At 51.5% G+C, this 27,438-nt stretch overlaps 14 protein-coding genes across 14 annotated transcripts; 5 read left to right on the forward strand and 9 right to left on the reverse strand.

The window, feature by feature from the left end:
* Positions 1 to 37: 37 nt before the first annotated feature.
* On the reverse strand, positions 38 to 1,955 carry ASPSYDRAFT_197967 (uncharacterized protein; the record flags this gene model as incomplete). Its single annotated transcript, XM_040843748.1, has 6 exons — positions 38 to 96; positions 145 to 299; positions 353 to 623; positions 681 to 826; positions 876 to 1,130; positions 1,184 to 1,955. 6 exons carry the CDS (start codon positions 1,953 to 1,955, stop codon positions 43 to 45), a joined length of 1,653 nt encoding a protein of 550 aa, XP_040704321.1. The 3' UTR covers positions 38 to 42.
* A 287-nt stretch (positions 1,956 to 2,242) lies between these two features.
* Positions 2,243 to 4,350, reverse strand: ASPSYDRAFT_173220 (uncharacterized protein). The gene is made up of 3 exons (XM_040843438.1): positions 3,317 to 4,350; positions 2,856 to 3,273; positions 2,243 to 2,799 (listed from the first exon to the last, which is right to left on the reverse strand). The coding sequence occupies exons 1-3, from the start codon at positions 4,330 to 4,332 to the stop codon at positions 2,395 to 2,397; spliced, it is 1,839 nt and encodes a 612-aa protein (XP_040704322.1). The 5' UTR covers positions 4,333 to 4,350; the 3' UTR covers positions 2,243 to 2,394.
* A 954-nt stretch (positions 4,351 to 5,304) lies between these two features.
* Positions 5,305 to 7,502, forward strand: ASPSYDRAFT_197969 (NAD(P)/FAD-dependent oxidoreductase; the record flags this gene model as incomplete). Its single annotated transcript, XM_040843749.1, has 7 exons — positions 5,305 to 5,454; positions 5,505 to 5,687; positions 5,745 to 5,957; positions 6,006 to 6,152; positions 6,210 to 6,698; positions 6,766 to 6,842; positions 6,903 to 7,502. The coding sequence occupies 7 exons, from the start codon at positions 5,305 to 5,307 to the stop codon at positions 7,051 to 7,053; spliced, it is 1,410 nt and encodes a 469-aa protein (XP_040704323.1). The 3' UTR covers positions 7,054 to 7,502.
* A 1,076-nt stretch (positions 7,503 to 8,578) lies between these two features.
* Positions 8,579 to 9,199, reverse strand: ASPSYDRAFT_56074 (uncharacterized protein; the record flags this gene model as incomplete). The annotated part of the gene is made up of 1 exon (XM_040849146.1): positions 8,579 to 9,199. The coding sequence occupies one exon, from the start codon at positions 9,197 to 9,199 to the stop codon at positions 8,579 to 8,581; it is 621 nt and encodes a 206-aa protein (XP_040704324.1).
* Positions 9,200 to 10,415: 1,216 nt separating this feature from the next.
* On the forward strand, positions 10,416 to 11,165 carry ASPSYDRAFT_29055 (uncharacterized protein; the record flags this gene model as incomplete). Its single annotated transcript, XM_040844590.1, has 3 exons — positions 10,416 to 10,521; positions 10,544 to 10,596; positions 10,674 to 11,165. The coding sequence occupies 3 exons, from the start codon at positions 10,416 to 10,418 to the stop codon at positions 11,163 to 11,165; spliced, it is 651 nt and encodes a 216-aa protein (XP_040704325.1).
* A 589-nt stretch (positions 11,166 to 11,754) lies between these two features.
* On the reverse strand, positions 11,755 to 13,301 carry ASPSYDRAFT_737834 (caspase family protein). Its single transcript, XM_040850734.1, has 6 exons — positions 13,228 to 13,301; positions 12,799 to 13,170; positions 12,699 to 12,743; positions 12,572 to 12,647; positions 12,199 to 12,516; positions 11,755 to 12,119 (listed from the first exon to the last, which is right to left on the reverse strand). Exons 2-6 carry the CDS (start codon positions 13,118 to 13,120, stop codon positions 11,924 to 11,926), a joined length of 957 nt encoding a protein of 318 aa, XP_040704326.1. The 5' UTR covers positions 13,121 to 13,170; positions 13,228 to 13,301; the 3' UTR covers positions 11,755 to 11,923.
* ASPSYDRAFT_737866 (uncharacterized protein) lies at positions 13,302 to 14,116 on the reverse strand. Its single transcript, XM_040850736.1, has 3 exons — positions 13,764 to 14,116; positions 13,593 to 13,696; positions 13,302 to 13,418 (listed from the first exon to the last, which is right to left on the reverse strand). The coding sequence occupies exons 1-2, from the start codon at positions 14,016 to 14,018 to the stop codon at positions 13,601 to 13,603; spliced, it is 351 nt and encodes a 116-aa protein (XP_040704327.1). The 5' UTR covers positions 14,019 to 14,116; the 3' UTR covers positions 13,302 to 13,418; positions 13,593 to 13,600.
* A 929-nt stretch (positions 14,117 to 15,045) lies between these two features.
* ASPSYDRAFT_42269 (uncharacterized protein) lies at positions 15,046 to 15,575 on the reverse strand (the record flags this gene model as incomplete). The annotated part of the gene is made up of 1 exon (XM_040846440.1): positions 15,046 to 15,575. A coding segment is annotated over exon 1 (257 nt), but the record flags the coding sequence as incomplete, so codon positions are not given.
* A 69-nt stretch (positions 15,576 to 15,644) lies between these two features.
* On the reverse strand, positions 15,645 to 15,968 carry ASPSYDRAFT_87107 (uncharacterized protein; the record flags this gene model as incomplete). The annotated part of the gene is made up of 1 exon (XM_040851781.1): positions 15,645 to 15,968. One exon carries the CDS (start codon positions 15,966 to 15,968, stop codon positions 15,645 to 15,647), a length of 324 nt encoding a protein of 107 aa, XP_040704329.1.
* Positions 15,969 to 16,971: 1,003 nt separating this feature from the next.
* ASPSYDRAFT_42272 (uncharacterized protein) lies at positions 16,972 to 17,955 on the forward strand. Its single transcript, XM_040846441.1, has 2 exons — positions 16,972 to 17,221; positions 17,289 to 17,955. Exons 1-2 carry the CDS (start codon positions 17,153 to 17,155, stop codon positions 17,463 to 17,465), a joined length of 246 nt encoding a protein of 81 aa, XP_040704330.1. The 5' UTR covers positions 16,972 to 17,152; the 3' UTR covers positions 17,466 to 17,955.
* A 982-nt stretch (positions 17,956 to 18,937) lies between these two features.
* Positions 18,938 to 19,826, forward strand: efm7 (putative nicotinamide N-methyltransferase Nnt1; the record flags this gene model as incomplete). Its single annotated transcript, XM_040841808.1, is given in 3 exon segments — positions 18,938 to 19,051; positions 19,069 to 19,713; positions 19,761 to 19,826. The coding sequence occupies 3 exon segments, from the start codon at positions 18,938 to 18,940 to the stop codon at positions 19,824 to 19,826; spliced, it is 825 nt and encodes a 274-aa protein (XP_040704331.1).
* Positions 19,827 to 20,139: 313 nt separating this feature from the next.
* ASPSYDRAFT_29059 (putative RNA polymerase II Elongator complex associated protein Kti12) lies at positions 20,140 to 21,616 on the forward strand (the record flags this gene model as incomplete). The annotated part of the gene is made up of 3 exons (XM_040844591.1): positions 20,140 to 20,145; positions 20,206 to 20,547; positions 20,603 to 21,616. 3 exons carry the CDS (start codon positions 20,140 to 20,142, stop codon positions 21,614 to 21,616), a joined length of 1,362 nt encoding a protein of 453 aa, XP_040704332.1.
* A 1,146-nt stretch (positions 21,617 to 22,762) lies between these two features.
* ASPSYDRAFT_148141 (putative C2H2 finger domain protein) lies at positions 22,763 to 24,587 on the reverse strand (the record flags this gene model as incomplete). The annotated part of the gene is made up of 3 exons (XM_040841785.1): positions 22,763 to 23,396; positions 23,455 to 23,724; positions 23,782 to 24,587. 3 exons carry the CDS (start codon positions 24,585 to 24,587, stop codon positions 22,763 to 22,765), a joined length of 1,710 nt encoding a protein of 569 aa, XP_040704333.1.
* A 1,188-nt stretch (positions 24,588 to 25,775) lies between these two features.
* On the reverse strand, positions 25,776 to 26,564 carry ASPSYDRAFT_738079 (uncharacterized protein). Its single transcript, XM_040850738.1, has 3 exons — positions 26,490 to 26,564; positions 26,153 to 26,361; positions 25,776 to 26,082 (listed from the first exon to the last, which is right to left on the reverse strand). Exons 2-3 carry the CDS (start codon positions 26,248 to 26,250, stop codon positions 25,866 to 25,868), a joined length of 315 nt encoding a protein of 104 aa, XP_040704334.1. The 5' UTR covers positions 26,251 to 26,361; positions 26,490 to 26,564; the 3' UTR covers positions 25,776 to 25,865.
* Between the last annotated feature and the right edge of the window lie 874 nt (positions 26,565 to 27,438).

Consider the following 27,438-nt stretch of genomic DNA (forward strand, 5'->3'; position numbering starts at 1 on the left):
TCTAATTGTATGTGATTTGAATTCACATACACTTGATGCCAATTACGCCTTCAAAACCCTCTGTCTAACACTCATGGGAAGACCATCCCGAATACCCTAAACAAATCAATACTTCCGTGGTCATAATAAAGAAAGAGGACGTACCATATTCATAGCAGCAAGCGGTTCATACACTTTGCTATCATCCACCAGGACAACATCAAACCTCTGAAGAATAGCAGTGGTAATGGTGATGCCCTCGTACGTAGCAAGAGCACGCCCAAGACAGCTGCGCGGGCCAGCATTCCACGAATGATATTCTAAGCAGCGGTTAGAAATGTTGCCCTCAAATAAATGGAAAGTTTACACTCACTGAATGGACTATAAGAAATACTCTCCCCGTTCTCCTTGAACCACCGGTCTGGGTTAAACACGGCGGCGTCTTTTCCCCATACTTCGGGCATCCGCGCAAGGACGTAGTTCTGATAACCGACAATGTCACCCTTCTTCACCCGCCGAGGAGGTATATTCAGCTCTGGCACGGCGGGGAGAATGTCGTCCTCTGCGGCCTCCATTTGCCCTGCTGGGGAGACGGTGTTGAGCCGGGCAGACTCGTCCCACATTGCGTTTGCGAATCGCATTTTCTTCGGGGGTTAAGTTAGTATGTGAGTAATGCGCTTGAGTGGACTGGATTTACGTACTGGAGCGTCCCCGTAGCCAAGATAGTTAGAAGAGAAGCCGAGTTTGTCTGCCTCTGTGCGGATCCTGTTTACGGCGTCGAGATGACGGTTGTCGACGTGGTGGATTTCCTTCATCAGCCAGGAGGTGCTGTATGCTGTTGTGTCGCCTACAAGACATCATTAGTAGTTTTTATAAACATCAAATTGTATACTTACGCCCGGCTGATAGGAAGGAGAACACCATTCCGCCAAGTTTGTAGACGTCTGTCGTTGACTGCAGGAAGATGTCGAGTAGGTCAACCCCGGCATCAGGATTGGGCTTGTAGCCATTGCGCATTGTTTCAAGCCTCTTTATAATCAGTCCGTCAATCTTCCCATAGAAGAGATTCACAGCTCTCTTAGTAACCTTGTCCTCGCCAGAGAGTCTTTCAGTAATCTTCCAGAGAGGATCTCTTCTTCGTCGGTCAAACACTGCCAAAGCATCAGCCAGACCTCCACTATAAAGTGAATCGTCAGAAACATACAAACAGTAGCCTGATCAAAAGCCCTAATATAATCCGGCTTACTGTCCAAACTCGCCGGATCTCCCGACAGCAAATCCAGCGCAAGCGCCTCCTCATGGAACGCAATCTGCAGGAAAAGACAAAACAGGAACCTCCCCATCACCTCCTGGAAATCAAACACCTTCTCCTCCCTCGCCAGATTCCCCAATAGCTCCATCAAAACGTCTAACCATCTATGCACAGACGCCGTAATATGCGTCTCGAAATTCCGCTTACTGAACGCCCTCGTCGCTGCTTTCCGCTGGAACTGCCACTCCGCGCCATCGACCGCAAACACACCAGACCTGTGCAATGCCCCGAAGACGTTTCGCGTGAATGAACCCCGGATGTAGTTCTTGCTGTTGTGTTTCTGGATGTGCTCGAGGTAGGTTGGGTGGTTGATTATGTGCAGTCTGAAGAAGGGGATTGTGAGTTCATACGCGGGTCCGTACCGTTCGTACAGCGAGTACCAGGCCTTACAGCTGGCGGCGCCGTTGGTTTGGAGTTCTTGCACGCTGCCTTTTAAAGCCTTGCCCTTTGGGCCGGAAATCCAGGAAGAGTTTAGGGAGGAGGAGGACCGGAAGGCGCGGTTGCGGTAGGTCCAGAGGAGGCCTGTACCATTAGCATCTGCCTTGTATTTGAGGGTTTTATTCCTCAGAGGTATAGATGGTTTACCAGCTGTTGTGAGGAGAATGAGCACCGCAGTGCCTTTGAGTACTACTACTATATGTGATAGCACCTGTTGGGTGTCCATGTTGCTCGGCGTAGTGGGGATATTGGTTTGAAAAAATTGCAGTGTACAGCCCATTAATCTCAAGTGGAAGATGACTCGATTTATGTCTGTAGAGAGCACCGCAAGTATCCGACTCTGGGTGATTTTCCATCGTGGATGGTGACCGGATACTATCGGTCATTTTTGAATACATGCCATTGTGGTGGTGGTGAAGATGGAGGGCTCGGCTTGGGCACGGTTATAGCTGTTTATCATAGATTCGAAATAGCCGGCATGCATGCGCTAAACGTGGATACAAAGGACCTTGGCACGGGTAAAACAAGTTCATTCAAGCTAGAGAACAACTATCAAAAATAAAAACCGCGAGACTTGCCAGTCCACCAGAAAAGAAAGTGCTAGATAGATATGCATATTCCGGCTCCCGTTGCGCCAGTGAATCTTGACTCTGCCCTTCTCGTAGCTATGCCTGCTTCTTCATGCGGATTTCGAGCGCACCCGTAACGCTCTTTATATCCTGCAGCAGGTCGTTGGTGGCAGTAAAGTAGGCAATGTCGCCCTTCTCTGAAGCGCCAAATAAGATCCCCAAGACATCACCGACCGTATTGAAAAGGAGCGACCCCGAGTCGCCAGGTTCGAGAAAGGCCCCGGAAGGCCTTGTGACTACATGCTCCCAGGTTTGACGCGCAACCGTATGGCCGTCCCTTGTTTCGTTGTCGAGAACACACGATTGTAGGGCGCTGTACCAACCACGGGTGAAGCCTGATACTCGGCCTATCTTGTGCACTTTCTGATCCTTTTGGGGGAGTGCAGCTTCGAATTCACCGAGATGGTGTAGATGGGGAAGTTCACTCTGCAGGGGCCGGATCTAAGATTTTCATTAAACACTTGAAGCCGTATGGGCGGAATTGGTCGATCACTTACAGCATTATCCCCGGCTGAACGGCCACTCTTTGGTTGTACCAAAGCCCAGTCGCGCACAGACAACTTGTTCGGATCGTTGGTCGAGCGGGTTTCACGAATTCCTGAAGCTGCAAACACAGTTCCGAGAACATGCTGGCCGTTTCGAACAAATGACTTCATCGTATTTCCGTCGTTGTCCAACGCCTCGAGCATCCGCGATAACGACTTCCATTTAGCTTCGTCGCTGGGCAAAACAAATTCCCCTTGCGCTTTGGCCTCTTCAGCTCTTTTGTAGACGTCGTCGATCTTGATATCATCCATCGTCGACTCCTTCACGTCAATCCCTGCCTTGATGTCGCGATAGCATGGGGTATCTATAGAGAGCAGACGAGATGCGCTCGCATCACCAAAGCGGACTCTTGCTTCCACTTCCAAAGCACTAGGAAAAAGTTAGTTTATGATACCCAGGATGTTTTAGCCACTTACCTTCTTTATCTGCATCAGATAGTCCGTCTTTTGAGGGAAAACAACAACGTGCACAGGTTACGGCGAAAGATACCCATTCTTTCGTTTTTGGGCTTTTGAGCTCAACCCAACCCCCGAGAGTCCCAAGCGCGTCCTTCATGTTATGCGGGCTTAGGCTATATCCCAAGGGCGGGTCGGGGCGGTAATCGGTGGGCAGGGCGGGGTTGGTTTCGAGGTTGCTCGCTCTCAAGGGTTTCTTATCCTTCCTTATGAGGACCCCGACACTGATGAGACCTCGTGAATCCAGGGCACTGACTACTGTTTCCCGAACGATCCTCCAGTCCCTAAACACCTGCCGGTCTATCCCCAGCAATACCGTCGGTGGGCAGCGTGACCGGTCTGTGTCTCTCCCGATGCGGAAACACCCAATGGTGTTGATACCTTTGGTGTCGACGCGCGCAATGATATCGTTGACGATATCCGTCCAAATCGGGACCACGGCGTCATTGGGGTGGCAACCATGGACTTTAGGGTCCTCCTCGAAGCGCCGGTCCATAATTTCCACAGATATCTCGGGCAGACCTTGTCCGCGCAGATGGTTCTGCAACTTCCTCGCGATGTTCACCCACCCTCGTTGCGTGACAACAGACCGCTTTGCATAGATCAATAAGGTGACAATAGGAGTTCTTTCGGGAGTGTAAACCGAGCGTCGCCCACAGAAGTCCATCGCCGCGAAATCGAGCCGTTCCTGGTTGCAGATGGTCATCAGCTGGGTTATCAACTGATATCCACGATGGCCATCAAGCGCTTCATAGTATTCGTGGGTTCTTGGGATGGGGCGGATGGTCTGGCAGGGGGATTCGCATAGTTGAGGACCTCCGGCCCTGAGATCGACTTCGGTAAACCCGTCTTGCGAGGGAACTGGCGGCTCATCGCTCGAAGAGCCTTCCGATCTTCGGGATCGAACAAACGGTGTACTTTGGTCGAAACCCCTGCCGGAAGCAGACGACACTTCGGCGGGGATGAAGGGCATAATAGAGAGAGGGTTGGGTTGAAGGGTCATTTTGAATAAAGTGTACGAAAATGAAAAACAATAATGAGTACTTGGAGTGGAAGCTACGTATGGAGAGGTAGAAATGAGATTGGGGACTTGGGGGGGGGGGGTTGTTATATGTTGAGAATATGGACTCTGCTGGGCTGATGATGAAGCGAAACCTTGAATTGGCCACGAAAACCATATCTCTATTGTTGCTGTCAACGGATTGTTCTCCGTGAAACTCAATAAGAATCATTCGTTTCAATATGCTCCCTGCATACTACAATACCGCTGCCCAGTCCGCTCACCACACCCTTACCATGTCGGGTGAAGACGCTAAAGGTAATTACCAGAGATGTCTCAGGACTTTTGTACGCCCTTCACTGCACGAGAGGGAAGATAAGACCGTGTTGAATGCATTTCGGTTCGGTGCTCCGTGTACCTGACAGGTGGTCTGTTTTGGTTCTGCAATTTAATTGGCTCTTCCTAACTTTATAACCTTAGAAAAGCCTGGAGTGCTCTATATAGTGTGTCAGGCACATAAAACCTAGAAGATTCACCAATCACTTGGTGGTGGTATGGTGGGTTGCTTGTAAGGTGGCGTGATGGTTTTGGGGAAGTGGAAAGGAACATCCATAGTGTTTTCATCTGCGTCTCTTCCATAGCGGTGCTTTCGTAGCAGTCATATAGCTAGGGAATGAAGTCAAATAGCGCAGTGAGAAGTCGTTGAGTGAAGAGTGCAACAATATATAATTGTTATCGTTCAAGCATTTGCCAAAATATCTTCAGCAACGGCACCTTGCGACCATGTCCGGAAGTATACGAAGGACCAATAGAAACAAAGTGGAATTATGGAATTCATGGCGTGCTCCGGTGCAGGTGGGGTCCATACTAATGATTCTCCAATTTATAAAAGTGATAAAGTCCCAACTTCACAACTCCCTTCTCTTTTCAAACTCCGTAACAACCATGTCGCAAAAGCCTCGCTACGGCTTCCCAAAAGAAGGCCCCTATTCACTGTCCTACTGGCTGCAGGGCGTCCAAGGCTATCCTCTTCTAAATCACCGCACGACAACAGAGTTACCTTCATCAGCAGACATAGTTATCATCGGCTCTGGCGTACCCCCACCACCAATTCCTCGATTATGATAAGTAACTAACAGCCACAGTTATCGGGAACACTAATCGCCAACCACTGCCTCGAAACTTTTCCTGGCAAGAGCATCGTCGTCCTCGAAGCACGAGAATTCTGCTCCGGCGCCACAGGCCGGAACGCTGGACACTGCAAGCCTGATCAATGGCGCGGGTTCAGTGCGTACGAAGCGGCGTTTGGGACAAAGCAGGCTCTTAAGGTGATTGACAACTCAAACCAATCTTTATGTCGAGACTAATATTGTTTGTTTGTTTAGATTCTCGAAAACGAACAGGCGACATGGACTGCACTTGTTGAATATGTAAAGCATCACAACGTCGACTGTGACCTTTGGGTCGGCGATACGCTCGACGTCCCCGTAACGCGCGAAGTCGCCGACGCAGCAAAGACGAACTTTGAACGGTTCAAGGCTTCCGGTGGGAAGGTTGACCATATCAAAGTCACGCATGATCCCGTGGAAGCACGAAAGGTAGAAATCTCTCTCTCTCTACATAAGATGCCATTGATAGAGTAATAGATATCGCACATCAAATCCGCACTAGCCTGCTACGCCTGGTCCGCATCAACCCTGTACCCCTGGAAACTAACAGCGCACATAATGCGCGAGAACCTATCGAAAGGCGTAAACCTGCAAACACGCACCAAAGCAACCAACGTCGCCCAAGTCGCCCAAGTCGCCCAAGTCGCCCAAGCCGGTCAAACTTCCGATGCAGACCTAAAGTCAAATGCAAATGCAAAGTCCTGGAAATGGGAAGTTCAAACCGCCCGCGGCGCCATCCACTGCAGCCAGGTCATCCATGCTACAAACGCATATAGTTCCGCCTTAGAGCCGTCTCTCCGCGGGCTTATATACCCCTCGCCGCATATGTGTAATATGATAAAACCGCCGGTCGAGTTCGATGAATCCAACCCAACCGGTCTAACTAATTCCTACGGCGTGCTATTGCCGGAGGGAGGGTTGTTTAGTATCAACCAGCGCAGCACGAACGAAGGGTCCACGGAAGGTTCTGTGCTCTTTGGCGGGAGTAATCCCGGCCAAGCTGCGTTTGAGCGGTGGATTAATGAACCCGGATATCCGGAACGGGGGGTTGACGATGGGATAGAGACATTTGGGCCTGTGACGGAGGCAGTGCGGGAGTTCGCAGAGGGAGAAATTGCAGGCTGGAAGGCGGAGTTTAGGGTTGATGGGTGGAGTGGGATTATTGGCAGGGTACTTCCTTTCCTACCTACTATATCATCCTGGATAATCTGGTGGATTGTATTGCTAACTGGTATAGAGCCTCGACAATGCACCCTGGATAGGAGAACTACCTGGGCTACCGGGTCAATGGGTTTGTGCTGGGCACAACGGACAGTAAGTACACCCGAAACCTAACCGCCCACCATATACCCCAATCTAACAAAGTGCTTCTAGTGGAATGGCACGTATATTCACCGCCGCACCAGGCCTAGTCAAGCTGATGGCCGGGCGTCCATGGGCCGAGACGGAGCTGCCTGACGTATACCAGATTACCCCATCGCGGGTGAATAACCTGAAGCAGCGCTTTGAACAGGACAGTGAATAAAGCTCTCATCTTTGATATGGCTAGACGGATGTGGAATGTTGCAACTATATGGATGACCCGCAGGTGACGTAGCGAAAGGTACCTGCCTCACGTGGAGGAACCTGGGGATGGCCGTTTGCGGGGGAGGGTTGGAATACTTTACTCGAGACATCCATGCGGGGAATCCGGAATGAGATCTGGGGGTGGCGGGACAAGGGGAACCTTGCCCTAAAGCATACATTAGAGATCAAGGGCTGTGCCGACTGGATGAGTTGGACGTAGTCTGTTGGCGAGGTAGTAAAGAACAAGTCAGCTGGTTCATCAAAGCCATGGTAACTTTCTTCTCAGCTTTATCGCTACTGAATGCGAATATCCATGATAAAATAAGCAAAAAAGAAAGCAAGAAAACAGACAAGTGAAAGAAGATCGGGAAAGGAAAAAAGAAAAGAAAAAGAAGAAGAAAAAGAATGAGGCTGGTCCGTCTCGATCGGGCAACCTTGAGATCTGGAGTCTCTGTAATTCTTTGTTAGAACAAGGATTCCATAATTCCTTTGTGAGTTTAGTGGAACGTACCACGCGCTACCAATTGCGCCACAGCCCCAATGGGTGGAAATTTTTTTCGGCTTTCGCACCTTGTTGGGCACCAGCTGAATCAGGGGAAGGGGTTGGTAACTAATCTTTGGTTGCATTTTATTTATTTATGGGGATGATCTATGCCGCAGCGTATGTATGACGCCATCCAAGGGCCCGATTATTATGGGGTTATTATGGGGTCCCAACGGTCGGAGATCTCAGTTTGGACGAGTCTATCCCTTGATGCGATGCAGTTTCGCATTTTGCCCCTCGTCCCCTCTCGTCTCCTTGTCTCCTCGTCTCCTCCAGGGTTGGGAATGTACTAGTCATACAGGCTACGGAATCTCGCTTAATCTTCACTCAATGAAAAATTCAGTCGATATCAACGTATTGATTAAATACACCAAAGCCGGCTGGCTGTATACACAAAACCCCGCCCGAGCGAATCGGGGGATATGTACAGGTTCAGATCAGTCATTATGCTGCTAATGATAACAAGAAGAGCGAAATAGATGGTAATAGAGGCAGACAATCCATATATCGATACCCCGCGAGTACTTGGTAAATAAGGAGGGAAATAGTAGGAAAGAGTATCCAACGCCGAAGATGCTGTCGCGAATAAAGATGACCAAAAAAAAAAAAAAGGAAGAAGCAGAAGAGCGAAAAGGCTGGAGCACAGATCAAAGACGAGAGAAGTGGCGCTGCAGTGCAGCGGGTGCTTTTGATGAGTCGGAATGGCGATTAAAGGAGCGCAGGAACGGAGGATCGCGGATATTAAGTGGCTGATTAGAGGATGGGTGGTTGGTTGGTGGTGGTTGTGGACTGGTTCCGAGTGGTTTGCAGGAGACATGTCAGTTTCGGCGCGAGTGAAGGTATCCAAAATCCAAGATCAAGTCCAAGATCATGCAAGGGGAGTCAGCACCCCTGCATGTCCAGGAGGCTCTTGTCCTTGAGGGCTGAGGCCAGGCCAAGTTCAGAGATTGCTGGATCCGATCAGGTTTGGCTGGGAAATGCTGGCATTCCCGCCTCGGTATCTGTTCCTGCGCTGGGAGAAGCTGAGCGAGGAAAGACGGCGACTCAGCCTCCGCAGCGGCTTGTTCGAGGGCTCATCGTCGGCCGGGATTGGCGGCGGCGGCGGGAACGACCTCTCGGAACTGGCGCTAGAGTTGAACGCCGAAGCCGACGCCGACGTCGAGGTCCGGCTCACGCCCAGGGTCGGGTTCGAGTTGTTGTCGAAGAAGAAGGACGAGAAGGTCGACTGGCGGCGGGCGCGGATGGCCTCGGCGGTGTTGCGTGGGTTGGGCATGGGCGAGGAAAAGTCTTCCTTGATGTCGTCGAGGGCGCGCGAGAAGCGGACGAAGCGGCGGGGACGCTCAGCGATCGAGGGCTCGCGCTCCTCGAGGCCGTAGATCTGCAGCGGCGTGCTGTCTGGGTGGTCTTGGTTCAGAGGCGTTGAGTAGAAGCGAGGATACTTGGGGACCTCTCTGCGCCTGGGCACGATGGTCGGGTACCAGGCATGTTGCTGGGGAGGGAACTGGCTGATGGGGCTGTCGAAGGAGGACTGGGACGAGTTGGACGAGGATGACGGGAGCATCTTTGTATTTCTTCACGACCGAATACTGACACTGACAGGTGTATGCTGTAGATGGAGTGGGAGTTGGAGTTGGAGTGTCGTGAGGTGGAGGGAGGTCAACGCACAGCACCGACCGATGAATGGAGAGAGACGGATCGGGGGATACAAAATAATTATAGCAGGAGGGAAAGCAAAAGGAAAACAGGACCAAGGGGAGCGAAGGGTGTGGAACTGCCGGAGACGTGCGATTCAATCGAGTCTCCAGTTTCCAGTCTCCAGTCTGACTGGCGGAGCAGTGAGCACCAGCATCTCTGGTTCGCCCTGCACTTCGGTTACTGGCCGTAACTGGCTGACTGCCACTGGCATTCCTGATTACTGACAAGTGACAAGGAATGTAACTATGGAGGAGCATTGTTCACCAAGTCACTCCTGCTGTCCTGCAGCTGCATTGTCGGTATCCAGCCCCGAGAAAGAGAATGCAACATGGGGCAGATCCTGCTTCAGATTAACGAGACGGCCGTGTCTCACGATCCGACACAGAGCCAGTGATCCGTCCGTCGAAGCATGACGCGGCTCGTCCAATCATGCGAGCACGCCGGAATGCTATAAACATCGTTCCCATACCGAGCAGCAGCGTGGAACCAGAGCGGAACCAGCGGGCCATCTGGCAAATAATCGCAGACCAGCTCGTGTTCGCACCAAACAGTCCCAGCCCATTACCCCGTACGTCCTCGCAGCCTGGGTGAGTACTGAGTACACCTACAGTTTGAAATCAGGGCCGCCGGGATGTCCTTCAGGCGCCGGCAGTCGCATACTCTGGCCATCCTGCCCCTGTCGGATAAAAAAAGAACGGTGGCGTTCCCAAGAGTGAGGACTGAACGGCCACCACGCTAACCGCATGCAGCTAGGGGGGGGTTGATGATTTTATTCTCAAACGCCCCCACTCTGTAGCGCCATCGCCCGTCATTTCCTCTCCTCGCTCATCATTCCTTGTGGGCTGCTCCGTCTCCAAGTCTCCAAGCCTGACCTAATGACCTTACTTGCCGGAGCTCAAGTCTCCAGTCTCCAGAGGTTTGTGCGTGTCCGGTTCTTTGATGCGATTGGTCCAAGGCGTCGTGGAAAAGTGCTCGAGTCCGCATCCGGAGCAGACTCGCTGGGACGGAGGCTCCCATGAGGATCTTCGTACGGGGTACATGCCGGACGCAGTGACCGTCCGGCGTCCGCACATGGAGTGGCAATGGCTGTGCCAGTGGCAGTGGCAGTGAGAGAACCGAGTGGAACTTGCTCTCTGTCGGAGCTGGAGGATTTCCAGGCAACCAACCTGTGTTCGCTCTCCGCATCCAGTGTGTACTGTGTAGCGAGTAGGAACGAGCGAGTCTAGCGACAGACATACATGGATGCGCTGGCTGTCCTACTCGGTACTTCTTAACAAACAAACATCCAGATTCTGAAGTTACCCAGCTGAACTGTACCACAACATACAACACATGATCAGTTCACTCTGAATGCCACCTCGACCCTGAGTTTCCTTGGACTGTCGGCTATGGACTCGGGAATCGGCTACCAAGCTCTCTTTCCGAAGACAGTAAGACTAACAGAGCAGCAGCAAAAAGGAAGATCGACCGATCGCCCAGTCATCTCGGAGCAGAGCACAATCGAGTCAATCGACGTCATGAAGCTTGTCTTCATTCGGACGTATGGTTTTCTGAATTATGAGCCGAAGGATAAAGATTCTATTCTTCAGTCTTCACCTCTTACCTCTCACCGGTCCGATTTGAAAAACTGGAAAATGGAAATACCTCAGTTCGGCCGAGGATGGAAAGATGATTCGCTCCAGGTGAGACATGTTTGTGCGCTTTTTTGGATCGACAGACGTGGGACTGGGATGGGACTCAGGGGACCTTGGTTGGGTGAGAATGGCTGTGCTCTTGTCATTCATTCACCCACGCGTGAATGGATGATTATCGCTGCCAGTGCCACCGATTGATTGTGATCTGACTTCCGAGTCTGGCAGGCTGGCAGAACTGGCAGTGGCATCTCTGGCTCTGGTTCTGTCCGGTTCCATGGGTTTGCTGCAGCCTGTATGCCTTTGTGTTATTTCTAGAAGATATCGTGGTCCAATCACAGCGTTGCCAGTGAATAAATTTATTTTGGGCATAGTAAGACTGCCTGACAAAAAAAAAAATAAAAATAAAAAAGGCATTTGCATATGTATAAGTAGCAAGTACATAGAGCGTACAGTGAATGCTAGTCTAACAATAAAGGGGACGAAAACCGTTAACCTAACTCCTCGCTCGCCGCGACCCTCAGCTGCAGAATGCAAATCCAATCGGCCGCTGATGATTTTCGTCTTGCATGGATCGCGCCATAATGTTATCTTATCTACACAAATCTGTCCACCTGGTTAATTCCGAGTCGCCCTTTTCTCAACGGTCGGCCACGCAATATTCGAGAATGTTCGTAACTGCGAGTCGAGTCGAGTCCCGACCGACTAGACAAAAGTACGTATGTGCGTGCGTGCGTGCGTTGCTGGTATGCGGCGCCGGTCGAGACTGCCCGGGCGTCGACTCAACATACTAAGAATAAGAAAGTAAGTCTCTGACTGAGTTGACGCGTCTGGCGCGTCCTCTATCGTCTTCGTCGTCGTCGTCATCATCATCATCATCATCATCATCATCGTATAATCCTTCCATCTATCATCCATCATCCATCTTCCATCCACACTTCGGATCATCTCATCTCACATCACATAACAAATAACAAATCGGTATCTAGCGGATGACTGCAGCTCAGCTGCGGCTTCTGCGTGTACTTCCCGTCCAGCTCCGCCCGAATCAGATTCAGCAGCTGCACGTAGCTGAGATTCGGGTACCGCTGCAGCACCTTGATGAACGCCCAGCTGAGCGCCCCACGCGCTTCGCCGTCTTGGAAGGTATCGGCTCTGTATTTAGTTCGTTAGCTTGAGGGCGATTAAGGGGGGGAATATGAATGGGGTAAAAAGTGACAGGTTTGGTACGTACGAAGTCTGTGTGTCCTTTGAGCCCGAGAACATGACCACGTCTGCGGGCGAGGTCTTCGTGCGGACGGTGCGCTCTCGTGCCGAGTCGCCAAGGGCGGCTTTCTTGAAGAAGCCGATGGCTGTTTGGGCGACGCCGCCAAGGTCGCCGCGGCTGTAGGAGGTGAAGGCCGAGAAGAGGTCCGAGGCGGCTTCTTTGGCGAGGTTGGGCTCTTTCAGGATCCCCTGGGTTGAGTAGATGTATGGAAGGTCGAGTGCGGTGCCGGAGTGGCAGGAGTCGAAGACGGCTGTTAAGCGCGCACCGGGTTGGAGAGGACGGACCCTGTTGAAGTTAGTTGGTGAATGGGGATGGGGTGGATGGGATGGATGGTACTAACATGATGTCGTGCATTTCGTCGTCGACAATGTGTCCGGCTGTCCGGTAATCCACGGGATAGATCACGTCGTCAAAACCTGGGTAGTCCGTCAGCATAATCTCCTTTGATCAACTGGCAGAGTTCTTACCATCTTCTTCGTCACCGTCGAGGTCAGGCGTCCGTCCACCGTGTCCTAGATAGATTGTCAATGTCTACTGTCTACAATCATCGGAAGCAAGTTGACATACCTGAGAAATGAATAAAAAGCGAGTCGTTCGGCTGCGCTTCATGCACCAGCCATTGCATGGCACGGATAATATTCGACTTCGTTGGCACACTCTTCGGGTTCTTCTGGTCGTCGGTCAGAATCACCATGTCCTCTCTGCGATAGCCCTTCCGCTCGTGCAAGAACGACGACACGTTCGTCACATCATTGATACACCCCTGCAGCTGGTTCGGCTGCCCAAAGTAGTTGATCCCAATCAGCAGAGCCTTCCGACGACCGGTACAGGCCGAGTACTGGAATTGGTAGTTAGATGGCGCGCCGCGTCCGAAATGCTGGGCGCCCATGGGCGGACGGGGCGGGACATTGGGGCTCGGGCTGGGGCTCCATGACGGGTCTGTCTTGGTTAGCCGACGCCTGTGCTTTTCAGCACGCAATGGGTCAGCGGGCCTACTTGAGTAATTCCTTGAATGGTTTTGGCCCGAGTGCGGCCGCTGAGGGAGTGGCGGTGTGCCGTACGACGGGGCCGGAGAGTGGTGAGGCGGAGGGGGAGCATAACCCCCCGGAGGAGGATAGCCCCCAGGAGGATAACCCCCGGGAGGAGGGTAGTTGTTTGGTGGAGGGTAATGTCCCGGAGGATACTGACTATTCAACCACTTAGCAACATTCTTCTTCGACTCCTTTGGATCCGACTTTGACCGCGATGTAGAACGCGATTTTGAGTGGGTTGCTGACCTGTATTGCTGCGGTGGAGGAGGTTGCGCCCATTGCTGAGGCCAACTCCCCGGAGGCGGGGGAGGAGGGTGGTGGTAGGAGTACATCTATTCTCACTCGACAATTGCAGGACAGGGAACTTTAGATGCCAGACTATGAAAATTCGCAACGACGGCGAATGAAGGTATAGCAGCGGGCGTTGAGCGCTGCTTATTACGGCCGAACTTTCTCGGTTAAAATAGAAGCGCAGGTGGAGGTTCACAGCAACAAGCTCACAATAGTGCAAAAGGAACCCAGCTCGTCCTTCACAGCAGTCGACCACGGTTCACAAACGAAGACAAAAGAAGAAGAGAAGAAGAGAGAAAAGACGTTAAGGAGATTGTTGGCCGGGCGTCCCTGGAGCGACAGGGCTGGCTGATGCCTGCTCAGCACGGGCGCTGATTTGCTGCAAGAGACGCCGGCGGGGGGATTTCCTGCTTTTGCTGCTTCGTCACGGGCTGCTCCATCCGTAGGGCAGAGACAGGAACACATGGTTGACTTTTCTCCTCATGCGGTTAACTCTCTGCACGCAACTAGGCAGTAGCGTTCTGGCGGGACTGGTTCGACTGCGAGACAACACGGCCCCTGGCCTGAACCGTGGTTCTCTCCCTCAACTTTACGATCTCGAGTCAATAAGTCAACCGAGTCAACGAGTCAACCGAGTCCGGGCTGCTGCTGACTGCCTCAGGTCAGGCCCCCGAGGACTCGCCAAGAGCATGCTCAGCCCAGCGGGCAGCGCGTCGTCTGCCATGCAGTGATCCCCAGTTCCGCCCCGGATGTCGGCAACGCCTGCGCCCCGCGCCTCCAGCCTTGTCAGTTGTCATCGCCATCGTCATCGCGGTCGTCATCGCGTGATTGCCCCAAAGACATGTCCACATTGGATGCTGGCCGGGCGTCTAAGCGCAAATCAGTTGCTTTGCTCACAGTGCAAATGGGGTAAAAATATGCATGGTTAGGTCAAGGAACAATCAGTTCCCAGCTGGGCAAGCGCAGCGACAGCGGGCACTACACCGTAGGTAGTACTGACTTGACAGGGCTGAGATCTCCATGCAGCAAAGAAAAGTGTAGCCTGGACAACTGAGCGCGACAAGAGTTCATATCCGGAAAACTGCTACTTCTCATACCTATTCTCTGTAGTCCGAACTATAAGTCGGAAGGAACGATTACCTACCAGCACATCGTCCAGTCACGACATATGCCAAGACAGAGAAACACACATTCCTTTTCCATGGCCAAGGTGACAGCCTACTCTCATAGATCCTACAAAGCAACTTAAGCACTGGGACTGTTTGCCGTTCTGCAACATATTCATTTACTTGCTGAAAGCCTGTCCTGGAAGACAGTACCAAAAATCGGCCGAAATTTCCACAGTTGGGGCTGTGGCGCAATTGGTAGCGCGTGGTACGTTCCACTTCTCGCAACAGAAATGTTGCAATAAATCAAACAAGAACCCCCACTAATAAATCCTTACAGAGACTCCAGATCTCAAGGTTGCCCGATCGAGACGGACCAGCCTCATCTTTTTTTTTTTTTTTTTTCTTCCTTTGAACTTATCGATACAACTTTGATCTTATCTACCTTGTGAGAAAATTTTGTGGTTTGAGGTTTGATTGACCAAGACAAATATGAGTATGAAGTAGATAATGTCAGCTGAGTATGTTCTATAGCGGTGCCTCTTCTGTTTTCCTGGCCGCCGCGTAATAAGTAACAAGTAGAATAAAGAAAGTGCCAGAAGATTTGCTTCGCCCTGCTCGTCCGAGACAACGCCGACGCAGAATAATATCGAGGAAATGACTGTAGGTATAATGTAACCAGAAACGCTTCTATCCATAACAACCAACAATCGATAAAAAGAATAAATAAAGATAAAAATGAACCCCCCAACTCCTCACTGAATAGAAGATCGACGCTTTGATTGGAGTGGGCCGATTGCTGGACGTGGAGGGGTATCCCTGAGGCCAACATTGCCAGATGTAACCCCGCACATTCATGACGGTGTAGGCTTCCTCACGCTATGCCAGTACCGGACCCCTCTTTCTGAGTGCAGCCCCCATCTTTGAAGTGGAAGACAAACTGTACTGTAGTGTAATGTAGTATAGTGGTGGTGTATAGCGTAGTCTATAACGAAACGCCCTCGAGATCCCTTGTCACAATGGCCACCTGCGCCCGTTTCGCGGCTTCAGCGACGAGACTGAAGTCTTTCAGGAACGGCGCTGTTGCGGTTGGGCCGCCGTTGCCGGTTATTTGGTGTGGATAGGCTTGTGATTGCGACTGTGGTTGTTGCGCGGCATCGCTGGGTTGGGGTTGGTTTTGTTGGCTGGTGGGCGGTTGCGGCTGGCTCTGGGACTGCAGTTGGGCTGCGGCGGGGGTGCTGAGGGTGGTTGAGGTTGAGCGCTGGGTGTTTGAATGGGAGAGGCCGAGGGCTGCTGGTGGGTTGTTCATGGTGGTTAAGGGACCCCAAGGGAGAGGGTGATGAGGAGAGGATACAAAGGGTGAGAAGTGAGGTGGTGACAGAGATAGGTAAGGATGGCCTCAGGTGGAGGGACACGACTGGACTGGAGGTGTGGAGGAGGCGTGGAGATGCGGAGAGAGAGGTTGGAGAGGGAGAACTCAGACGAGGGCGTCCGGTCGGGGATGGCGAGGAGAAGAGAAGGACGAAGGGAGAGAAGAAAGAGAGAAAGACGAAAGAGAGAGGATCCACGCCCGATGAGGAATTGAGTCTGCGATCGGATCCACGTGGGGCTCTGGTGCCGCGGCAGTGACGGCAGTGACAAGTCATGACGACTGGCAAGTCGAGGGCAACAAGAGCAGACTTGAAGATCACAGCAATGCACTGTCTAATGCGCGGTCGACCTCTGTCTCTCCAACCCTGCCTCGATAGTCAAGATGTTTCGTTCACAGAGGAAGGGAACAGGTGAGGAACGAGGATCAGAATAGACGTGATCAAGATGCAAACCGGTCCAGTCCCAGGCCGGAGCCCATTCGACCGGCCGCTCCACATGTTCCGTCAATCTGCCGCTCACCCTGCACATGAAGCAATAAGCTTCTGCATGCCATTAACACTGTCTGGTGTAGTCACTGCTGCTCCTTCTTCTCCCCTCATCCTCAACCGGCACGGTAACCCCCTCCTCCACGAAATAGTTCGTCTGCCGCGCATCCCCAACCATAACCCAAACCAAACTCACCACCCCAACTGCATAAAGCACCAACTGTAGATGTCCCCGAAGAGCAGATACAGCACTATCCCCGGTCCGAAGACCGAGTCTGTCCAGTCCACTGCCGGCGGCGGTGTTGCTGGATGACTTACGTTGTTGTGATTACCTACGGGAGGAGCCCGCTTGCCGAACTGAAGGTTATTAGGGCTAGACTTGCTGTCCTTGTGGCGCCGCGGGCTTTGCGGGAGGGCATCTGTTTGTTGTCGAGGATCCATGCGAGGAGGATGGGGGTTGGATCATGATTGCTTGGAAGAGGAGGTTGTTGAGGGAGCGGATGCGTAGGTTAAAAGTAGTACACTTCCCTATATCAGTACCGGTAGAAATGGATTGGAGATGGGAAATGCTAACCGTTGATACTACTCGTCTGGTAGCACTGGCGGCGAGGCAGCGAGGCAGCGCTGATGGCGACGCATGGGACGTCGCTGGGCATTGGGAGTGATATTTGTGGTATCTATCTGCGCGCCTGCTGGTTTAACTGGAGTGGGTTACCCAAAAACACCCTGCCCATGTGGTTTCCCCAGTCTAGGAAGGTTAATACCCATGTCAGATCTACGGCTTCTACCCCAGCATCGGCCGAATCAGCGGCGAGGGCCCTCCTGTCCCATCCTCAGGTAATGATTCCATCCCAGAAACCCTAGGAACCTTCATGCGCACCCTCCGCGACATCTCGCTCTTCTGCACGGCTTCACCTCCTGGCAATGCAAAGAAAACATGGCCCGTATAAGACCTCACACGGCGCAGGCGCACAAAGCCGAGCGGCATGCATATCGCGTCGCGCATGAGGCTGCGATTGATGGCCTAATTGCGCTTGTTACGCCGGGCACGGTGCCGAGGCTGGACTCCAGGGTGCCGTATCGGGGGTGTACGGCTATGTGGAACTTGTTGCAGTATCCGGCGATTGTGTTTCCTGTTGACGGGTTTAAAGGGGGGGCGGATTGCGATGGAGTAATCTGCTGAGGACGCGAAGGGGATGTCGGTGGGATTGTAGATTGTGGCGAAGAGACTACATGAGGCGGTTTTGGTGGAGGCGGCACATGTTATTGAGGATGCGCTGGGTGGGTATATGAAGTTGGAGCAGGGTTGTAGTCTTGTACGTTGTAATAGATGGAGTGAGTACATGGTTTATAAAAACTACATTAAAAAAAAATAAACAAATAAATAAAAAAAAAAGAATGAGGCTGGTCCGTCTCGATCGGGCAACCTTGAGATCTGGAGTCTCTGTTTAATTGTTAGAAGCGAATTCTTGCTTGAAGTGTTCAAAGTGGAACGTACCACGCGCTACCAATTGCGCCACAGCCCCAATGGGTGACACTCTTTCCCCGTTTTTGACACCATTTCCGGAGAAGACTTTTGGGTGAAATGCACACAACATTTGCTTTTCATTGCCAATTTGCCCAACAGTTTAAAATAGCTGGACCTGCTTGATTTGCACTTATGGGTCAATGTGGTTTTACGCGCAGCACAGGTAGTATTTATCCTTATTATGTACAGACAATAAAGTACTGGCATTGTTTGGCTGCATCCCCATCTACGTCGAATATAATAAGCCTTAGAAAGTGATTTACAACTTCCCAACGCAGCACACCGTCGACGTCGTCTCAACCAATCTCGACACATTAAACCCTCTATTCTCCGGTAGAACAATCCAGCGCGGGGTTCTTATCAAAGGACCCAGAGGGGTTCAGATGCACACTGATCCGCTCCACAGGCATAACTGGGAAATCCTCAGAGCGCGGGCTATGCGTCGGCGTCAACGTATGCCAAAAGACTAGGTCAATACCCATCTCGCTCAGGTCATCGGGCTGTTCTAGTTTATTACCCAAGCTTAGAATATATTAGCAAATACGTCAATTCTTAAATCAATGCATAGTATTCGTCTATCATGCAATTTGGGTTCACTTATGGCGTATGTTTAGCCTTGTTTACAGCGGTCTCGGTCGATCCTAGTTAAAACTACAACATTTCTTCAAATTAACGGTATTAATACTACAGTATATCATTGATCTCTGGATCAACACAATAGATATTTGTAGATATCTATAGAGCGATCTGGGGCTGTGTCATGTGACTGCGGACCGTCGATCTGCCACTGTCCCAATGAGGAAGGGATCTTCTACCCCGCCGCGAATTATTTCAACTTTTGCGATTGTGAATTTCAAGTCCGATCGTCCTGATATATCCAGTAATTCAAGCAAAATGGCGGACGAATTCGACACTGGGGACATGTTCCAGGACCCCGAGGGCTTCTATCCCCCCGAGAAGGAGCCTACCTACGCAGATCACCAGATGCTCTCCGGCCAGGTCGTTCGCGTGCGCCTGGTCGGCAGCCACCCTCTATATGTAGCTACCTCACCTTTTACAAAAGACCTCTTGGTTTGCACACTAACACCTCTATGGAGGGAAACATGCTTTGGAACGCCGGCCGCATAAGCTCAGAGTATATCGAGAGTAACGCCTCGACCCTCATTACCGGCAAGACAGTCCTCGAAATCGGCGCCGCAGCGGGCGTGCCCAGCATCGTCAGCGCAATCAAGGGCGCCCGCACCACCGTCATGACCGATTACCCGGACCTTGATCTCGTCGATAACATGCGCCACAACGCCGAGTCCTCCGCGTCGCTGATACCCACCGACCCGCCTTCTGAGCTGCACGTCACGGGCTACAAGTGGGGGAGTGATGTGTCGCCGCTGTTGGCTTACTTGCCTGAGAAGGAGAGCGCGAAGGGGTTTGATGTGCTGATTATGGCGGATGTCGTGTATAGCCATCGCGAGCACGGGAACCTGGTCAAGACGATGCAGGAGACGATGAAGAAGGAAAAAGATGCGGTTGCTTTGGTAATTTTCACACCGTATGAGCCGTGGCTATTACCCCAGACGGAGCGGTTCTTTCCGCTTGCGGAGAAGGGTGGGTTTACCGTGACGAAGGTGTTTGAAAAGTTGACGGAAAAGACTTTGTTTGAGAATGATCCTGGGGTATGTTAACTTCATTTTGGTGTCGGGATATTGCTAACAGTGCCTAGGATGAGAGACTGCGGAGGACAGTGTTTGGTTACGAGCTCCGATGGGCTGATGATCAACTACGATAGACATGATACCATATAGATTTGCAGATTTGCAGTTAAAAGCATTGGTTAGACTTCAACATTATTATATTGTTGGTCCGGTTTTACGCCGCGAAACCGCCACAACTAGACGATCGTACCACAGTATCACCTGTACAGAAACTTCAACTTATCAATAAAACCTGTAAATGAAATATTTCCATAGTTTGGTCCTGAGCAGCGAAAGGCGATAAGCAAAGGCGGTCAACACCAAGAAGGCGCCCCGCCATCCCCGCGCAGAAAATGACCAGCAAAATTATTCCAGACCCCTCACTCAATCTGCAAGCACCTCGCAGCCATGCCAGTAAGTCTCAATCCCACGATTCTATTCCATCCCGTCAACAAACCCTAATGGCTTGTCTAGCTCATCATCCTAACCGGCTACCCCTGCTCGGGGCTTACCTACCGCGCAAACCAACTCGCCGCGGCGCTGGAGGAAACCCAAACCCAGCTCTTCTCCTCCGACACGCCTCCAAAGTCCAAGTACAAGATCCACGTTGTCTCGACGCACGATAATGTCAACCACCCGCGGACAGTGTACGATACGGCGCGCACGGAGAAGGAGGCGCGCGGGATCGCGTATACCCGGGCTAAGCGCATGCTGGGCAAAGACAGCTTTGTGATTCTGGACGGCATGAACTATATCAAGGGATATCGGTATCAGCTTTGGTGTGAGGCGAAGGCGTTGGGGACGACCAGTTGTGTTGTATGTTTTCCTTCCCACTTGGTGGAATGAGTGTAAATGCTAACTTGGTTGCTAGGTTCATGTTGGCACGCCGGTTGACCAGTGCGTTGCGAATAACGAGGCCCGGATAGAGAGAAAGAATACCTCCGGCAACAACAAGGGCGAGAACCAGAACTCACCCCCGGAATCCTCCTCCCCAGAAATCTCATCCTCAATCTCAACCTCGACCTCGAACAACAACGAAGCCGGCGAGGCCAGCGACCCCTACCCACCCGATCTTCTCAACAACCTCATCTTCCGCTACGAAGAACCCTCCATGAACAGCCGCTGGGATAAACCCCTCTTCACAGTCCCCTGGTCCGACACCGAGGCCCCCATCGCCGGAATCTGGACTGCCCTAACAGGCATCCCACACCCCTCAACCATTCCCCAGGAAGGACAAGAAGAACCCACAATATCCCCTCTCACAGCCGCCCTCAACTCAACATCCCTCTCCTCAGCCGCAAGCACAACAACAACAAGAACCCCAGGCGCAGCCCCCACCACAGCAGGAGGTGGAGGAGGAGGCCGAGGCACCCTCTCATCGCGCCCCCGCGTCGCAATAAAACCGCACCAGGCAACCGTCCTCCCCGCAGCATCCGACTCCTCAGCCCTTTACAACATGGAAAAACGCACATCCGCAATCGTGCAAGCAATCCGCACCTTTACGCTCTCGAACCCCTCTGCAAAAGCCGCCCTCGCGGCGTCCAACCAGCAGCAGCAGCAACAGCGCCAGCATAAACAACCCGATGACGCCCCGGACCGCCAGGAAGAGGGTATCCGCATTCCTGTCCCGGAGTCCTCAACGCCTATTTTCATCCCGGCCCATATCGTTCTAGGAAGTGCAACAGATGACCTTGCCGCTGCGGGGGGTGTGCTTACGCTCCCACGGTTGCAGAGGCTACGGAGGCAGTGGATCACGCTAAACAGGGCGTATATTGGGGCGCCGCATGCGGCTGGGAAAGGAGGTGGTGGGTTGAAGGATGAGGAGCTGGGGGATGCGTTTGTGAGATTCTTAAATGCGGATTTTGCGGATGAGGTTGGGGCTTAGCGTTACAAGTAGATTTATTATACTTGGTAGTTGGATTTGAGGGTGTTGTTGGTGGATAGACACGGGATGGGGCTTTGGTTTATGAAGCGTTCGTAGACAACTAGCATAGCATCATAGTATGACATCTTACGATATGAAAATAGAACGGGGTTTTTTGCAAGATATATATATTCAGTCAATGATATAAACAACCGAAAGTGGTACCTAATGCAGGTTAGGCAGGTAAGTAAATAAGCACAAGAAAAGGAAAAAGATACAAGAATCCGAAGACCAGACAAACCAGATCCACTGGCTGTCGGGGTGCACACACAATAAAAGGAAAAAGAATATTCACACAAGAAGCACAAACTATAAACAAAATGCCAAAGTCTAATAACATGTAAATAATCACAAATATAACCCGAAATGATTTCCTTCCATTCCGTCCTGTCTGAGTGCTGGTGTCTGGTGCTGTCGCTGTACACATTTGAATGAAACCAAAATCAACCTTTTTTTCTTTCTTTCTTTTTTTTTGATGTTCTTTCTGTCTTCCGCAATTGCTGGAAGAAGGCAAATCAAGTAAACAAAAGTCCACACCATCAGTATAACAAAATACAACAAATGATACAAGCATCGAGCGCACGCAAGAAAACATGGCGCGAAACAATGAAGAAAAAAAAAAGTATTTTCGGTGAAAATGAAAAAAGAATAGAAGAGTTAGCGCGAGGGGCGCCAGGGTCCTTGGAGTAGGATCCTAGGAACTCCCATCCCGCCTGCGGTTGAGGCTGGGTTTTGTTGGCCTTTTAATCACTGGATGGTCAACGCCAATCAGTTCAAATGATTTGGGTCCAGGTCTACCGGTTGTTCGTGAGCATGGTATGCCTCCTGTAACCGACATTGGGTGCATAATGTGAAGTCAAGTCCCGTTGGAAAGTAGACATAGATTGCAATCCCTGGTAGACGCAAGAGAATTTGTGGGCCGTTCCAAGCTGCGTTTAGCCATCCATAATGTGCATTCACAGGGAGATCAGTTGCTCCCGGAGCTGGTAACAGAAAGCTAAGCCCCTATGATGCAGTGGAATAAATGGTCCCGTCGGGCGATCCTTGAAAAGGGAAAGGAAAAGAAAATGTGGTCCGCGATGCTAAGCATCATCATGCTTGCTTGATTCATGCTGGGACTCCGTTTGTAATTTGGGCAACGGCCTGGCTGGCTTGAGCCTGACGGTAGGTGATCCCGAGGGTAATGAGCTCTTGGAGGCTGGCGTTAACCTTGTCGTGCATGGCAGAATCCTGGGGACTGATGTTGCGAAGCTGCTCAAGGAGGCGACCGTGGCAGTTATAGTAGTTCCTTTCAGCGGCCTGGATGTTTTGGCCGTGGTGGGCAGTGGTCTGCTGGAGGGCCTTCAATGGGTTTGTCTGGGACTGGGTGGAGCGAGTTCGCTTCATGGTCTGAGCTCCGCTGACACCAGTGACTCGGCGCTTGCGTCCAGTGGTTTCCTTCTTTTTGGTCTGATTGGTGGTGGGAGAAGCATCCGGGGAGCTGGGGCGCTCAGAGGAAGCGTAGTCGTGGACTCGCCTCATGTGGTCAAAGAGATTCCAACGGCGGGGGAAACCGTATCCTGGGATGGAACGGTCACATCCTTCAAAGAGGCAAAGGTGGGGGTTATCTCCGTGTCCGTGAAGTCCATGGGCTTCGCGCTCATGACGAAACAGGCATGCATTGGAAGAGAAATGAAGTTGAGCGTCCATACAGCTCGGGACCCTACAGCGGTATGGCTTCAGGTGGGAATCCAAGTATTTGCTGCTCTCGGCATTAGTCTCCATAAATTGAGGTACATTCAGGGCCAAGTCCAACTTACTGGTAAGCACACTTCTGAGTAGTGGGTGGGTGGTTGCAAGGCTTGTCTCCATTGGCAAACGGGCAGTAGTACTTTCCATCATTGTGGGTAGGCAGGGAATAGAAAGGGTGGTCGCGCGGGTTTCGCGACTCATTGCCATCCTTGGACCTTGGTCGGAGTGGCTCCTTGACGGGAAGTGGTGGGAAAAATTCGGAATCCTGTTTGACCTGTGGCTGCGTCGGTGACAATTGCAATGTTGGCCTGCGCACACTCTTAGATGGGCGGATGGTCCTGTTGTAAATTAGAACGCGTCTCGGATATACGATGTTGTTACCATATTCAACTAACCTGTTGGGGTCCTGTTCGTTGAGGGGTGGCGTAAGAGGGAAAATTGGGTCTCCTAGGTTGATTCCTTGGCCGCCAATGGGAGTGGCTGTGATGTCTTTCAACATGGCATCCTCATGGGTCATGAAGGCGGGATATCCAGAGTGGGAGCAGGAAGAGGTAACAGAAAGATCATTGCTCGCTTCCGTCAAGGGAGGAGAGACAGGCATGTGCTGGAAAACATTTCCAGAGAATTGATCCACGGATCCTTGGTTATACCGCGTGTCCACGATGGAGTTCCAGGCGTCGCCGGCAGGCGAGCCGTGTTCTGGGGTGCAAGAGGTATGAGTGCCATTCTGGCCGTTGACATCATTTTCAAAGGCAGAGAAATCAAATAGAGATGTGTAGTGGTTGAAGTCCTGGGTCTTAGAAAAGTCCATATCATTTTGCTCGCCAACGTCAGGGAGACCGTGGAAATCGGAACCAGCCGAGTACATGATGTCGCTGGCGCCAACTGCGGAGTGCAGCAGCGCATGTTGAGATAATGAAAAGGAGAGCATCTGAACTGCTGGGGAGTCAGGCTTGCTTGACGCAATGGAGTTGCTGTCAATTGAATCCACATCATTCATCGTCCATGGCTTGTCTGATGTGTCATGGCTGTGGGCTGTACTTGAACACAAGGAGAAGTTATCTTGGCTCAAAAGTTCATCATCCTGGGGTCTTGAGGCCAAATGAGAGTTTCCTGGGATATGCCTTGATTGGGAGTGGTGGTCCATGTGAAGCATTGATTGGGTGAGAGACATGCTCTCTGGGTCGGTTTTAATGGACATTATGATTTTGTGACCCAGCGGTATGCTGGTTGACGTTCAGGGACTAAAGCAAGGTCAAGTCAGTAAATCTACAATCCAAATGCTGAAAGCGACATCAAGACAAAAAAAAGCAGAAAATCATGCGTCCGAGGTCCATAGTCGAAGAGAGGCCTGCACACGATTTATTAGTTCCCACACTCGCGGGTCAGGGGCACAAAGAAACGAACCGTCGAGGTTGAGTCCGTTAAAGTAGTTCTCCATGGGTAGTCAAGTCGTCGCTTGGGGAATCAGGCGAAGTCCATTACAGAGCACAGGCATCCGGTATCCGGGTAAAGATCACATCGAGAGACAACGGAAGAACAGAATGCAGTCTGCAGGGCGTCGTCGGGATCCTAAGAGACATGTCGGAAGCTACTCCTTAGGGGTTGAGGTCATTCCATGAGGCTGGGACTGTTTCCGCTCAGCATAGGATCCATTGTGTTATCTTCATTGCCTGGGTCAACGGAAGTGCAACAACATAAGATGCACAGTAAATCCTTTTCTGTCGGTAATACGAGATTGATCAAGTAGGCCATCATCAGGCAAGTTCGAAAGAACTTTTTGATATCCAAGGAGAAATCTGGGGTCACATTCTGTACTTCTTCAACATCGATGAAAGGTAGGTAGGCAGGTTCCGCTCCGGTTGGAGTTAAGTCCAGGTAGTAGTCACATATCAGGTCATCAAGAGTCATAAAGTTATCCAGGTCATAAAGTCCATGTCATTATTGGTCCATCCAGGGAAACGTCCAATCCGTCACTCAGGGTTTGGAGTGAGGTAATCATAGTCCAGAGTAATAGAGGGGTCCCTCGGTGTCGAGTAGAGTGTGCAACATTAAACAACACTCGTAGTGTCCAGTCTCACAGCAGGTGCTGCAGACGTAAGAGTCATGGCCATGTGACTGTCATCATCATTATTCTGGGTAACCGCGATGCGGCACCGGAGTCCAGCAAAGAGCAGGCAAAAGAGAAGTTCAGGTATCCTTATGTTGGGGGTGTTGGAATGTCGACATTGGTCCAGGGGGTATCCATTGGCAGGATGGCGCGCAGGTTGCAGAACAGCAAAAGCAAAAACAAAAGAACTAACAAAACAGTGGGACGAATAAGAAATAATCGAGGGGACTACCTGTTATGTGTCGAGAACGCTCAGACGAAAGCCTGGAGTGATGGAAACGAAACAGAAACAGAAGCACAAGTCCTATCCTGGGAGCGGATTGGAGTCCAATGGGTAATGGGGAATCCGAGGTGAGTATAGCCAGGGGCTTAAATTGTGTCCAGATCCACGGGTGAGACTGCTGAGAGAAGAAAGCAAGACAGTGTGGTCCTTAAGAGCAGAGTGCAGCGAGGTGATTTGACTGAGACAAATCTAGAGTTGTGAAGAGGAAGAGCTATCGTGAGATGGTAGGGGTAATAGGGTATCAGGTGGTCAAGTGAAGCTGGGGATCCTTGAGTCGGCGAAATAAGAATAGTCGATGAGATCCTGGGAGAGATGAGACGAGATGGAAAAGAAAAGATCAAGAAGGATGAGGGACGGGAGGGGGGGCAGTCACCTTATAGCGCCGAGAGGACAGAGATGAGCAGAGATGAGGGGCAGCGTGGAAGCACCGCAGAACGCAGCCGTGCAGAAAAGGGCAAGACGCTGCCTCATTCTGATTCCACACCGCGTTCTGATTTGATAGACAGAATCCTGCGGGCTTGACGTGGCCTTGGGGGACGAAACGAGTGGTTCAGAGGGAACGGCACGTCCCGATTCTCAATCCTTGGGTGAGGTAGCGGTGAGCACACTACGCCTTAATTGGCGACGGGCCCGGCGGCATGATGCCAATCTGCACCCCGTCGATTCCATCACAGCCAGTCTTACGCTGTCGAGGCTAGCATGAAACTCACCACTGCCGCCCGGGTCGGGCCTGAGCCACTCACGTTGGGAACTGCTCCAGCCGGTGCTCCTCACCCGCCCCGCCCGGCCTGGAGTCTTTCATTTCTCTGGCTGAGCACTCGTCCACGTCAACCCGCGGAACATGGCCTGCTCTGCAACTGCAGGCTGAATCTCACGACCGCAGGTGTCACCGTGTCGGAGACAGACCCCGCGCCGCAAACTCATCACGCTGGCGCAAAAAGTACGGCGCAACACTGCTCAGACGTGATGCATCAACTGCTGCCTCGTCGATAATTACTTACAGCCACGTCGGAGTGGCGAGGGTCAATAGAGGAGAAAAAGCACGGACTGCTTGGGCAGCAACGCGCCCAAAGCATCACTAATCTGGAAATTTTCGGGAATTTCGACTCAGGAACCAAGACACTATTTTTCATTTTCTACCACTGAAACTATCTGAATGGTCCTAAATTTGCGTTCATTCGTCAGCTCTTCGAACAAGATCAGAGATGGTTGCAAAACAAGCAGGCGAACGGGCAATGGTGTCAGAAGTAAATGGTGATGGTACTGTTGTCGTTCAAGGATCCGAAGATCTCAGGTGAACTATGCTTTATGGGTATGGTGCTCATCATAAGGTCCAGGGCCCAGCCTCACTAGAAAGGAGAATCGAAAATTTGCTTACCTTGCGCAAGAACGAAAAAAAGGGAAAGTTGACATTAAAGCAAATTGGTCGAGGAAAAAAATAAAAAGCGAGGTGCTTCGAGCACCCTGCCGGCTTTCATCCGTCCGACATTTAGCCTTGTTGAAGAAAGTGGCGTGGCCAACACCTGCATCAAGGCAAGACCAATTACTGGCAAGATAACTTCAGCCTCGACATCATTGACCTTCGACGTTGTTTCGACTCGCCCAGCTGGCGTTGGGTCCTGTCGCCGTCGACCATCAATGCTGATGAAGAAAGAAGTT

Source organism: Aspergillus sydowii (assembly GCF_001890705.1).
Source record: "Aspergillus sydowii CBS 593.65 unplaced genomic scaffold ASPSYscaffold_3, whole genome shotgun sequence".
In the NCBI taxonomy this organism is placed as follows: domain Eukaryota; kingdom Fungi; phylum Ascomycota; class Eurotiomycetes; order Eurotiales; family Aspergillaceae; genus Aspergillus; species Aspergillus sydowii.